The 14446-nt window shown below is 42.9% G+C and overlaps 1 protein-coding gene across 9 annotated transcripts in view; it reads right to left on the bottom strand.

Moving 5' to 3' along the window:
• Positions 1-14446, bottom strand: part of LOC110526974 (inositol hexakisphosphate and diphosphoinositol-pentakisphosphate kinase 1) — a 51828-nt gene that overhangs the window by 30801 nt on the left and 6581 nt on the right. For all 9 annotated transcript variants that reach the window (XM_090239056.1, XM_090239062.1, XM_090239063.1 and 6 more), the window contains exons 2-6: positions 12137-12756; positions 10017-10212; positions 9478-9568; positions 8910-8995; positions 3816-3970 (exon numbers count right to left, since the gene is read on the bottom strand). In XM_090239056.1, the coding sequence (XP_090095182.1) occupies positions 3816-3970; positions 8910-8995; positions 9478-9568; positions 10017-10212; positions 12137-12292 (684 nt within the window). In that variant the 5' untranslated portion in view covers positions 12293-12756. The remainder of the gene's footprint in view (positions 1-3815; positions 3971-8909; positions 8996-9477; positions 9569-10016; positions 10213-12136; positions 12757-14446) is intronic.

The following is a 14446-nucleotide window of genomic DNA, read 5'->3' as shown; positions in this document are numbered from 1 at the left end:
ATAAAACAGACTGAGTCAAATATAATTTGCTGTTGTATATTTGGAGGACTATGTATTACTATTGTAAGGGGAAGACGCTGATCTTGGGTCAGTTTTGCATTTTCCCCACTAATGGTTAAGGTTATGATTGGGGAGTTGATCCAAGATCTGTACCTAGATGACGTTTCACCTCAGAGCCTGTTAATAGAGCAGGAGGTAAGCCTGGCAGTTGTCATAATCAAGCAACTGGTGTGTACAGTTAAACACATACAAATAGAATATGGAACATATAGAGCCAATCACGATAGCTATATTCTATCGGGACGTTTTTCCAGACGAAACCTAGTCCTGGGGTGAATTCATTAGTTGCACACCGTAGCAAAGTGTCGGACGATGTTTTGAAACTAAAGGTTGGTCCATCCCAGTTTCGTTCCATTCCAGTCGGCTTGGTTCCGTTTCATTCCTAGTGAATACATCCTTGGATTAAAAAGTGCTTGCTCTTTAGTTCAGGACAAGGCTTAATCTGTGTCTGGGAAACAGCCCAATAGAATATAGCTAGATATAGAAAACATAATAGTTGACTGAAAGTATCACAGTTCAGGCAGTATTTAAAACAACTGTGAGGGACGGGATACTTTGGATTTTTGGTAATGAAACCCTTTATCTAATTCCCCAGAGTCAGATGAACTCATGGATACCATTTTTAAAAGTCTCTACATCAAGTATGAAAGAAATTCAAGAGACTAGCATTAGCACAATGACTAAAAGTCTATGGTATAACCTAGCATGCTATCAGTTACCATAGACTTCCAGTCATTGCGCTAAAACTATATTGGTAATGTTAGCAAGTTCCTTCAAAATGCATGCAGAGAATATTTTTTTTCATCCACGAGTTCATCTGAAAAAGGGCTTCATTGCCAAAATCTTGAAGTACCCCTTTAAGAATGTTATGACTAAAGACACAAAAAACTAAACCATCTTTACATGACCGTTAGTTCTATCATCTACAGTGCATTCGGAAAGTATTCAGACCCCTTGACTTTTTCCACGTTTTCTTAGGTAACGGCTTCATTCTAAAATATATTTTTTTAAATTCCCCTCAATCTACACACAATACCCCATAATGACAAAGAAAAAAGTTTAATAATAAAAAAAATGAAATATCACAATTGCATAAGTATTCAGACCCCTAACTTTGTTGAAGTTCCTTTGGCAGCGATTACAGCCTCGAGTCTTATTGGGTATGATGCTACAAGCGTGGCACACCAGTATTTGGAGAGTTTCTCCCATTCTTCTCTGCAGATCCTCTCAAGCTCTGTCAGGTTGGATGGGGAGCATTGCTACACAGCTATTTTCAGGTCTCTCCAGGCTGTGTGCTTAGGGTCTTTGTCCTGTTGGAAGGTGAACCGTTGCCCCAGTCTGAGGTCCTAAGCACTCTGGAGTAGGTTTTCATCAAGGATCTCTGTACTTTGCTCCGTTTATCTTTCCCTCGATCCTGACTAGACTCCCAGTCCTTGCCACTGAAAAACATCCCCACAGCATGATGCTGCTACCACCATACTTTACCGTAGGATGGTGCCAGGTTTCCTACAGACGTGATGCTTGGCACTCAGGCCAAAGAGTTCAATCTGGTTTCTCATGGTCAGAGTCATTTAGGTGCCTTTTGGCAAACTCCAAGTGGGCTGTCATGTGCCTTTTACTGAGGAGTGGCTTCCATCTGGCCACTCTACCATAAAGGCCTTATCGGTGGAGTGCTGCAGAAATGGTTGTCCTTCTGGAAGGTTCTCCCATCTACACAGAGGAACTCTGGAGCTCTGTCAGAGTGACCATCGGGTTCTTGGTCACCTCCCTGACCAAGACCCTTTGCCCCCGATTGCTAAGTTTGGCCAGGCAGCCAGGTCTAGGAAGATTCTTGGTTCCAAACTTTATCCAGAAATGTTTTGGTACCCTTCCCCAGATCTGTGCCTTGAAACAATCCTACCTCAGAGCTCTACGAACAATTCCTTCAACCTAATGGCTAAGCTTTTGCTCTGACATGTACTGTCAACTGTAGGACCTTGTATAGACAGGCGTGTGCCTTTCCAAATCATGTCCAATAAATGGAATTTACGACAGGTGGACTCCAATCAAGTTGTAGAGACATCTCATGGATGATCAACGGAACAGGATGCACCAAAGCTCAATTTCGAGTCTTATAGCAAAGGGTCTGCATGCTTGTAAATAAAGCATATTTTTTTTATTATACATTTGCACAAATTTCTAAAAACCTGTTTTCACTATGTCATTATGGGGCAGTGTGTGTGTAGATTGATGGGGGGGGGGGGGAGTAATTAATCCATTTTAGAATATGGTTGCAAGATAACAAAATGTGGTAAAACTCAAGGGGTCTGAATACTTTCCGAATGCACGGTGTGTGTTATACCCTACTGGCAGTAGCATAACAGGTGATAACTGAATCCGGACCATCCGTCAGATCAGAAAATAACAGGTTCCGTTTCTTCGTTTGAAAATACTGTTGTAGTAAAGTGATGGTTGTTCTCCTCCCACTGTCAGAATAGGAGGTTTGCATAACAAATGGCACCCTGCTTCCCTATGTAGTGCACTACAGGGGCCCATAGGGCTCTGGTCATAAGTGTCGCACTATATTGGGAATAGGGTGCCATTTGGGACGCAGACTAGATAAAACCTAGGCCGTGTCTACACTTGACAGTTCATGTGTAACGGATGTGAAACGGCTAGCTTAGTTAGCAGTGTGCGCTAAATAGCGTTTCAATCGGTGACGTCACTTGCTCTGAGACCTTGAAGTAGTTGTTCCCCTTGCTCTGCAAGGGCCGCGGCTTTTGTGGAGCGATGGGTAACGATGCTTCGTGGGTGACTGTTGTTGATGTGTGCAGAGGGTCCCTGGTTCGCGCCCGGGTATGGGCGAGGGGACGGTCTAAACTTATACTGTTACACATGCAGCTTTTGTATTGTGATTAGAGTTCTGACCATGGAATTCTAGACCTCCATTTAAATGTGTCTACCGTGTCCACATTGTGTCTGGATTCCCTTTTCCCACGTAATATTCAAAAGCATGTATTAATTCTGCAAACGGTGGAACTGGCTAAATCTGATAACAACAACTGGATGGCAGTAGCCAACTACTGTAGCTAACCTCTAACTAGCCAGAAAGCAACGTTAAAGGGATTGCAAAGAGGTTAGCATAACTCTAGCCAAACCAAAAATATGTTTTCTAAATAAGCTAGCTGGCTAGCATTTGAAGCCAGCAAACACGTTCCTCACATGCTAAGAATGCATTTCCTCCAATGTTTAATGAAAAAAGGTGCCTCTCGCTCCAAAAAACACACCATTTCTGGAGACCTGTGGGCAGACTGCTGATGACGTTACCCACTGTATGCGCTTTCGGTAGCCTGATTGCGTCCAGACTGAGGAGAAATCCACCCACAATACATCCCTGACCAACTCCTGAAGTGGTCAGCCAGATCTGAACGCAATCTGACCACACGACCACCTGTCTTTTCAATGCAATCTTCGTAATCTGATAGCAGAGGTTGCATGTCAAGTGTCGACACAGCTCTAATGTTATCGTGTTCCTGCCTTGTTGATGAGCCCAGCCAGAGTGAGTGCCTATTTAAGTACCCTTAATGTGCTTTAGAATAAGTGCTATTATGGCTATGAGGAACTCTTCAGTTGGGGCTGAGGGAGGAGAGGAAGTGTGAGGGAGAAAGAAGCCTGGTCAAAAAGCTACCCCAGGGGCTTTCCCATGTGGGTTAGACAGAGGAACGTATTGGGGTCATTTTTTTAAGGGTTTAACGGCTTAGGGATCAGAATGTGACCTTTCTGAAGAGGCGCTGGCTTCCCCCTCCCGCTGAGGTGGGGTAGTAGATGTAGACGTTGTGGTCTTCAGCACAGACGGGTTTCTCCACAAAGGGTTTAGGGAACACCTCCCCATTCACCTCCACATGGTCTTCTCCCTCGACCAGGTTACACTCTGGGGAAGACACACCAACACAAAGTTGTTTTCATTATTGCACACCGCAGCTAAATGTTTTGCAACAGAAAACATTGTACAAAGAAAATGTGTTTTTTTGGACAAGTTCAGGTAGCCCCTCTTAGTTTCGGTCCACTTCTTCCATTCAGTTTGTAGTAAATACGAACCAGGTGCATATTGTCAGTTCATCGTCATATTCAGACGATGGTCAACCCTTTCAACTGTAAATAGTAGGATTCAACCAGTTGAACCTGTACATTATAGTACCCGTTTCAAAAACAGACAATTACATGTCTTAGTATACCATTGACAGTCCGTACAACCATGCCCTCATACACTGAATAGTGTTGTTTTATCAGAATTCTCAAAGTATCATGGCAAGCAAACAAAACATTGAGCAGACTGAATTCCCTGAGGAAATCAGAGTCCTAATGTTAGAAACTAACAGCTGGTCACATGTTTACTCTTCAAGCTACAGCACACAGTATTTGACAAAAAGCAGGTTCTTAAAAGGACCATTGAGTGGAGTCTGCTTCATGTTCTTTTTTTGACATTGAAAATCAAGTATCATGATAACACTAACTAACTCACTACCTTTACTGAGAAAGGGTTGTAACATTTTAGAAGCATTAGACCAGAACCTTGATAGACTAAGTTCAAACATTAGTCATGAAGGTCAAGCTCGTTGTTACATCTACTGGCGTGACTTTTAAACTGTAAATTGAGGTCGCTATTCTACCGCCATTACACCCATCAGGGATGAAGAAGACCTAACCCATCTAGTGAACTCTACCTTGCGGGACTGTGTTCAATCAGAGCATTAAAAGAGAAAATGAATGGCCTCCAAGTCACGTCACCACACTCAGATATAATCACAGAATGCTCAACCTCAACCAAAGTAAATCAAGTCAGTGTCCCAAATGGCACCCTATTCCCTATATAGTGCACTACCTTTGACCAGGGCCCATTGGGATGAAGGGAAAAGGGTGCCATTTGGGACATTGTCCGACATCCTCCCAAGGCAGTGTTGTTCTAAGGCTGGAGAAGTCTGTCTGGTGTTTAAGAGAGAAAAACCGAGACCTCACTGGAAAGTGGTTTTATTCTTTCTCTGACTATAACCAGGTTTCCATCCAACCTTTTTATGCGAGTAAAGTATGTCAGACAAATTTAAAAAAAGTCACAACAGGCCTGAAGAAAACTGTTAATTTGTTGGTTCATTTTTCAAATGTCGACAAAACAAGATTCGCTAGACAAAGTGAGATATTTGTATGTCTGTAAAATGTATTATGCGAGAAATTGCAGAGGAAAAACCTTTATGCGCAAACATATAATACCCATAATTTGAAGTCACAATGACTGTGTGGTCCTCCCACTACGACATGGGAAAGCCTGCAGTGTATTAGGCTACAGATGAAATAAGTTGATGAATTTCACAGGGTGGTGAAAGTGCAGTGATGCGCTTGATGCTCCTTTCCAATAAATATTGAGGGTCTTTTTCTGGTGACATGATGACCGGCTTCCGTTTTCAAAATGAATCTTGCTCTTTTGTTTAAAAAAGGCACATGTAGCCTACATATCAGTGCACACACAAACTATTTAGGTCAAATAGGGGAAAGGCGTTCCTTTAATCGTTTATAAAAAATAAAAATAATAAATAAAAAGGTTTGCTGTTTATTTGAGCAATATGAGATGGAACAGAGTTCCATGCAATAATGGCTCTCCATAATGCTATACACTTTTAATTTTGTCTTGATTTAAGGGACTGTGAAAAGACCCCTGTTGGCATGTCTGGTGGGTAAAGTGTGTGTGTGTAAGTCGACTATGCAAACAATTTGGAATTTTCAACACATTGTTTCACATAAAAATAAGTAATGCAGTCAGTCTACCCTTAATTCTTAGCCAAGAGAGACTGGCATGCATAATATTTATATCAGCCCTCTGGTTACAATGAAGAGCAAAACGTGCCGCTCTGTTCTGGGCCAGCTGCAGCTTAACTAGGTCTTTCCTTGCAGCACTGGACAATAATCAAGATTAGACTAAACTAGAGCCTGCAGAACTGTCTTTTTAGAGTGTGGTGTCAAAAAAGTAGAGCATCTCTTTATTACAGACAAACCTCTCACCATCTTTACAACCATTGAATCTACAGGTTTTGACTATAACAGTTTACAATATAAGGTAGCGCCAAGTAATTTAGTCTCCTCAACAACCACACCATTCATTACCAGATTCAGTTGAGGTCTAGAACTTAGGGAATGAGTTGTACCAAATACAATGCGCTAAGTTGTAGAGATGTCCAGGACCAGTTTATTACTGGCCACCCATTCCAAAACAGACTGCAACTCTTTGCTAAGCGTTTCAGTGACTTCATTAGCTGTGGTTGCTGAGGTGTATATGGTTGAATCATCAGCATACATGGACACACATGCTTTGTTTAATGCCAGTGGCAGGTCATTGGAAAAATTAGAAAAGAGTAAAGGGCCTAGAGAGCTGCCCTGCGGTACACCACACTTTACATGTTTTCTTTAATGGAAGTGTCAAACCCTTTGAGTTCTATTAGATAGATTGCCATATTGTGGATTCAGAGCTAAGGTTGAAAGCCATAACACATATTTTTTTCAACAGGTTAGGGTCAATAATATCAAAAGGCTGCACTGAAATCTAACATTACAGCTCCCTTAATCTTCTTATTATCAACTTATTTCAACCAATCAGTCATTTGGGGAACGTTGAAAAAAATGTGTCAGAAATGGAGCTTACATGATTCCTTATTCCACATGTCAGAGATGTGATGTTTGTTCTATATGATATACTGTATAAGTTCCTGGGGAGAATACAACACTACGTAAGTAGTGAGAAATACATCCTGCCTAAGACGCACAGGGGTAAGTAAGGGAGCATCTGAACTGTGAGACAACGGGCCAGCATTCCTGTGGAACGCTTTAGACACCTTGTAGAGTCCATGGCTCGATGAATTGGGAGGTGTGTGTGTTCCTCTGTCCAGTGTCTGTTCGGGGGTATCATCGGATGGGGCCACAGTGTCTCCTGACCCCTCCCGTCTCAGCCTCCAGTATTTATGCTGCAGTAGATTGTGTCGGGGCCAAGGGTCAGTTTGTTACATCTGGAGTACTTCTCCTGTCTTATCCGGTATCCTGTATGAATTTAAGTATGCTCTCTCTAATTCTCTCTTTCTCTCTCTCGGAGGACCTGAGCCCTAGGACCATGCCTCAGGAATACCTGGCATGATGACTCCTTGCTGTCCCCAGTCCACCTGGCAGTGCTGCTGCTCCAGTTTCAACTGTTCTGCCTGTGGCTATGGAATCCTGACCTGTTCACCGGACGTGCTACCTGTCCCAGACCTATTATTTGACCATGCTGGTAGCCTAGTGGGACCATGCTGGTAGCCGAGCTGACAAGCTAGTGGTTAGAGCGCTGGACTAGTAACTGCCTGAACAGGCAGTTAACCCACTGTTCCTAGGCCGTCATTGAAAATAAGAATTTGTTCTTAACTGACATGCCTAGTTAAATAAAGGTAAAATAAAAATAAAAAAATTAACATTTTGGCCATGTTCTGTTATAATCTCCACCCGGCACAGCCAGAAGAGGACTGGCCACCCCTCATTGCCTGGTTCCTCTCTAGGTTTCTTCCTAGGTTTTGGCCTTTCTAGGGAGTTTTTTCTAGCCAACGTGCTTCAACACCTGCATTGCTTGCTGTTTGGGGTTTTAGGCTGGGTTTCTGTACAGCACTTTGAGATATCAGCTGATGTACGAAGGGTTATATAAATACATTTGATTTTGATTTGTTATTTTGCCCGTCTTAATCTTTTATTTTTATTGGCCAGTCTGAGACATGGCTTTTTCTTTGCAACGCTGCCTAGAAGGCCAGCATCCCAGAGTCGCCTCTTCACTGTTGCCATTGAGACTGGTGTTTTGCAGGTACTAATTAATGAAGCTGCCAGTTGAGGACTTGTGAGGTGTCTGTTTCTCAAACTAGACACTAATGTACTTGTCCTCTTGCTCAGTTGTGCACCGGGCCTCCCAATCCTCTTTCTATTCTGGTTATAGCCCGTTTGCGGTGTTCTGTGAAGGGAGTAGTACACAGCGTTGTACGAGATCTTCAGTTTCTTGGCAATTTCTCGCATGGAATAGCTTTCATTTCTCAGAACAAAAAGAGACTGACGAGTTTCAGAAGAAAGAAAGATGCTCTAAATACTCAACTAGTCTAAAGAAGGCCAGTTCTATTGCTTCTTTAAACAGCACAACAGTTTTCAGCTGTGCTAACAATTGCAAAAGGGTTTTCTAATGATCAATTAGCCTTTTCAAATACTAAACTTGGATTAGCTAACAACGTGGCATTGGAACACAGGAGTGATGGTTGCTGATAATGGGCCTCTGTACGCCTATGTAGATATTCCATTTATTTATTTTTTAAACATGTAAATAACATTTCCAGCTACAATAGTCGTTTACAACATTAACAATGTCTACACTGTATTTCTGATCAATTTTATGTTATTTTAAATGGACAAAAAAATGGCTTTCCTTTCAAAAAAACAAGGACATTTCTAAGTGACCCCAAACTTTTGAACGGAAGTGTATGTATTTCTATCAAAACGTTCTAAAACATAGTGCCCTGCTGAACACGCCCAGTTATCTTCGAACCCTAATGACTGATTTACACTACAGGGCCGAGAACAAGAACTGTACTGGCTCAGTTATTTTATTTTCACATTGTCCTTTCCAGCAGAGTTCCAGCAACTGTGGTGGATGGATAACCAGGCCAGCCCAACACAGTACAGTACAGCTTGGCTCAGTATTGTGAAAACAGTACAAAGTTAAGAGTGACAAGAAAGCTATAGCACCAGTAGAGGCGACAGGGACAGAATATTGACCATTCCTGATGGGACAGTCAACGCTTGACCTATGGGGAACACACACTGACCGTCTGGTTTATCTGGGTCGCGGTTCAGCACAGCGTAGCGTGGCAGATCGATGCCTTCCTGCTGCAGGATACGATATACCTCCCTCCTACAAAACAGACAAAACATAACATTCAGCATTCAAGTGAGAGAGTCAGCCATCTCACTTAACATGAACGCTATATATCGAAGGCAGCACACATCACCACGTGACACCAGTCCAAACAATGCTGGTCACACATCACCACCAGTAATCACCATAATATAACATCATTATTCCACATAAGACCTCCAGAACAGCACAGTATTAACCATGATGCTCTGTGATAGCTACACCCCTCTATATAGAACGCTAGGGTTGTCCCGATACATGGCAAATATGGTAAATATTGTGTCTTATTACTTGGATAATAAACACGTGACTCTGGGTAACAGAATAAGGCCGTTTGTTTCCCAACATCAGGACTGTTTTCCTCAAGAAATGAAGTCTGCTTCTTGTTTTATTAGCTTGCCATGATACTTCTAAATCAGAGTATTGTGATACTGTTGTCATGACAACCCTACAGTATGCATCTCTAGTTTTGGTTGTACCTGTCCTGTATGTAGTACTGTGTGTTCAGGTCATTGATGAGCAGTGGGTTTCGGAGATTGGCGTAGCTCACTGCCTTGTCCAGCGGGAATCCTACAAATTCAAATGCAACACCAACTGTTAGCAAATCCTATACGCAGGCTACACAGTATGTGTAAACTTCGCCAGGGGCAAGAATGGGACACATTAATGAAGACAGACAGGTGAAAGAAATTGAAATGAGTGGGCAAACATTGTTCAACTGGGTTTCTCCAACACTTTGCTAAAATCAATGGTAGCAAATTTAGTCACATTAGTCAAAACAGGCTGTTTGTGGTGTCAGACAGAATTACTCAAGATGGGTTGAAGACGAGTAATGCTGACACAGCGTGGTACGAGAACGGGCTGTCTGTGTGTGTGTATGATGTAGTGTGCATGTGACTGTGTTTAAATATGTGTAATCACTTTTTGGACTATAGAATAATGGGTGGGGTAATTAAGTTGAATACAGTTATTTCATCAGCGAACAGAGTTGGTGTGTGTGTGTGTGTGTGTGTTCCACCTTTGGAGTGGAAGGAGACGAGGCAGTCACACAGGGGCCATTTGTCCACGGGCTCGTTGAGAATGACGTCCTCAGGGAAGATGACCACAGTGATGTACTCAAACCTGCACAGACGCTCCAGAATCTGGGTCATGGGCTTTGACTTGGACTTCTTCATCATGGAACAGATGCCCACCACGATCTGTCGCTCCGGAGGCTGAGAGGGGGGGGGAGATCACTTTATTGAGTTAGGCTACTTTGTCTATTGACGACAGTCTTGAGTAGCTTTACAACCAGTCAACCAACTAGTCAATGAAATGGTTCAACAGTTGTCACAAAAGTGCTTTACAGTTGAGTAGTCTCATGATGTCTTACATGATCTTGTGCTGTGGAATTAGCCCTAATATCTGTAGCCTCCAATGTGATGGTATCTACAGTTGAAGTCAGAAGTTTAAATACACCTTAGCCAAATACATTTAAACTCAGTTTTTCACAATTCCTGACATTTAATCCTAGTAAATTATTCCCTGGTCAGCTAGGATCAACACTTTATTTTAAGAATGTGATATGCCAGAATAATAATAGAGAGAATTATTTATTTCAGCTTTTATTTCTTTCATCAAATTCCCAGTGGGTCAGAAGTTGACATACGATCAATTAGTATTTGGTAGAATTGCCTTTAAATTGTTTAACTTGTGTCAAACGTTTCAGGTAGCCTCAAAACAAACTTCCCACAATAAGTTGTGTCCCATTCCTCCTGACAGAGCTGGTGTAACTGAGTCAGGTTTGTAGGTCTCCTTGCTCGCACACGCTTTCTCAGTTCTGACCACAAATTTACTATAGGATTGAGGTCAGGACTGTGTGATGGCCTCTCCAATACATTGACTTTGTTGTCCTTAAGCCATTTTGCCACAACTTTGGAAGTATGCTTGGAGTCATTGTCCATTTGGAAGATCCATTTGTGACCAAGCTTTAACTTCCTGACTGATGTCTTGAGATGTTGCTTCAATATATCCACATAATTTCCCTTCCTCATGATGCAATCTATTTTGTGAAGAGCACCAGTCCCTCCTGCAGCAAAGCACCCCCACAACATGATGCTGCCACCCACGTGCTTCACGGTTGGAATGGTGTTCTTTAACTTGCAAGCCTCCCCCTTTTCCTCCAAACATAACGATGGTAATTATGGCCAAACAGTTCTATTTTTGTTTCACCAGACCAGAGGACATTTCTACAAAAAGTACAATCTTTGTCCCCATGTGCAGTTGCAAACCGTAGTCTGGCATTTTTAATGACGGTTTTGGAGCAGTGGCATCTTCCTTGCTGAGCGGTTATGTCGATATAGAACTCGTTTTACTGTGGATAGAAATACTTTTGTACCTGTTCCTCCAGCATCTTCACAAGGTTCTTTGCTGTTGTTCTGGGATTGATTTGCACTTTTCGCACCAAAGTACATTTATCTCTAAGAGACAGAACGCATCTCCTTCCTGAGTGGTATGACGGCTGCGTGGTCCCATGGTGTTTATACTTGCGTACTATTGTTTGTACAGATGAACGTGATACCTTCAGGAAGAAATTGCTCCCAAGCATGAACCAGACTTTTTTCCCCCTGAGGTCTTGGCTTTTTTCTTGTGGTTTTCCCATGATGTCAAGCAAAGAGGCACCGAGTTTGAAGGTAGACCTTGAAATACATCCACAGGTACACCTCCAATTGACTCAAATGATGTCAATTAGCCTATCAGAAGCTTATGAAGCCATGACATTTTCTGGAATTTCCAAGCTGTTTAAAGGCACAGTCAACTTAGTTTATGTAAACTTCTGACCCCCTGGAATTGTGATACAGTAAGTGAAATAATGTCTGTAAACAATTGTTGGAAAAATTACTTGTGTCATGCACAAAGTAGATGTCCTGACCGACTTGCCAAAATTATAGTTTGTAAACAAGAAATTTGTGGAGTGGTTGAAAAACGAGTTTTAATGACTCCAACCAAAGTGTATGTAAACTTCTGACTTCAACTGTAATAGTAATAGAGGTTACCATATCAGGGCCAGTTGTCTAATGTACTTTCATGCGGGTGATTCATGTGTGACATCATGAGGCCTGATGTAATCTTGTGTCGTCTCGTCTCATGCGGTCTCACCGAGTCTGTGTCCTCGTCGTCCTCGTACAGCTCCATGTCGGTCCTCATGCTGCAGCCGTCGTAGTCCTCCAGGCCCTCGCTCTCATCGTCCTCGCAGCCCACGAAGAATCTGGGAGCGCCGCGCTGGCTCTCGCCCGGGCTGGCGGGCTCTGACATCACAATCCCCGGCGGCAGCCCTCAGCGTCCCGCCGCGCCATCGCACACCAACACACCGCCGGGGAAGGCCGCCGATGGAGGCGCACAAGGCCTACTAGGAGCTGATTGGCTGGTGACTCAAGTCTCGAGGTGGGCTAAACTGCTCTGTGGGGTGTATTGGGTTGGGGGTGGTAGGGGGTTGGGTGAGGAAGGGAAGGGGATACAAGAGCTGGTCCTGGGGCAGGGGGAATGTGTTGAGGGTTAAGTTGTAATAGGTGTGTGACAGACTATGTTAGTCGTAGTGGTGATGGTGTTTCTGGGGTGGGGTTGCTGAGGCCTCATTCTTTACTTAGCGGTTAAAGATCTCATGTTTCGGGCCTGGCCTGGGGCTGGGCTTCTTGTGTGGTCTCAGGACTAGTAGGGGTAGATCCAACTATAATGGGACCACAGCCCATTCCTCTATGCTTGTCCAAGATCAACAGAGTCTAGAAATGAAACAGAGAGATTATAGAGGATATTCAATAGCAGGTACCCCAGGGGTACACGCAATGCGGTGAATAAAAATATGATTCACATGTAAATACAAAAATCTATAAAAAAGTTGAAATAGTACTGCTACTACCAGCAGTACTTCACCTGCACCTTTATTATTATTGCTTCGCATACAAGCCAGTGAATTCTATGCGTTACAGCTGGATGAGTCAGACGTGGCGGGCCTGGCACAGCTCCTGGTATGTGTACGTTACGTTTATGGGGGGGTCAATTAAGGAAGACATCCTCTTCTGCAAACCAGGAGAGGATATTTTTGAATTACTGCACAGCTTTGTGACATCAAATGGACTTTGGTGGTCAAGATGTGTTGGTATCTGTGCTGATGGCGGAAAGGCCATGACAGGGAGACATAGTGGAGTGGTAACGCGTGTGCAAGCAGTTGCTCCCGACGCTATTTGGGTATATGGCAGCATCCACTGAGAGGCTCTTGCTGCCAAGGGAAATACATTTGGACACTAGTGAAAATGGTTAACTTTGTTAAAGCAAGGCCCCTGAACTCATGTATTTTCTGCACAACGCAATGATATGGGCAGCGACCATGTAACGCTTTTACAACATACAGAAGTGCGCTGGTTATCAAGGGGCAAAGTATTGACACGTTTTTTTAAATTGAGAAACAAGCTTAAAGTTTTTACTGACCATAATTCTCACTTGTCTGACTGGTTGCATGATGACGAGTTTCTCACACGACTGGCCTGTCTGGGTGATGTTTTTTCTCACCTGAATGATCTGAATCTAGGATTACAGGGACTCTCCGCAACTATATTCAATGTGCGGGACAAAATTGAGGCTGATTAAGAAGTTGGATCTCTTCTCTGTCTGCATTAACAAGGACAACACACAGGTCTTTCCATCATTGTATGATTTTGTGTGCAAATTAACTCAAGCTTACGGACAATGTCAAATGTGATACAGCGAAGCACCTGAGTGAGTTGTGTGCGCAATTACTTTCCTGAAACGGATGACACAAACAACTGGATTCGTTATCCCTTTCATGCCCTGCCTCCAATCCACTTACCGATATCTGAAAAAGAGAGCCTCATCGAAAATTACAACAAGCGGTTCTGTGAAAATTTAATTTAATCAGAAGCCACTGCCAGATTTCAGGATTGGGCTGCGCTCAGAGTATCCTGCCTTGGCAAATCACGCTGTTAAGACACTGATTCCCTTTGCAACCACGTACCTATATGAGAGTGGATTCTCAGCCAGCACTGACATGAAAACGGAATACAGGCACAGACTGTGGGAAATGATTTAAGGCTGAGACTCTCCGATACAACCCAAAATTGGGTTGTTATGAGCATCCTTTCAAGCACAAGTTACTCACAATCTTCGATGAACATATAAGGTTTTACATGTAAGATGGTTAAAAAAAAGACCAAAATGTATTATTATTATTATTATTTGTGCCCTGGTCCTGTAAGAGCTCTGTCACTTCCCACGAACTGCGTTGTGACAAAAACTCACTCATTCTTATGTTTAATAAATGTATTGTATAGTGTGTGTGGCAGGCTTACAATGATGGCAAAAAACATTTGAGAGTGCGCTGACCCTGGTGCTAGAGGGGGTACGCAGCTGGAGGTAGAATATTTGAAGGGGTACGGGACTATAAAAAGTTTGGGA

Source organism: Oncorhynchus mykiss, chromosome 6 (genome assembly GCF_057628025.1).
Source record: "Oncorhynchus mykiss isolate SJ-2025 chromosome 6, ASM5762802v1, whole genome shotgun sequence".
NCBI classification, from domain to species: domain Eukaryota; kingdom Metazoa; phylum Chordata; class Actinopteri; order Salmoniformes; family Salmonidae; genus Oncorhynchus; species Oncorhynchus mykiss.
This window is presented reverse-complemented; position numbering and strand designations above follow the sequence as displayed.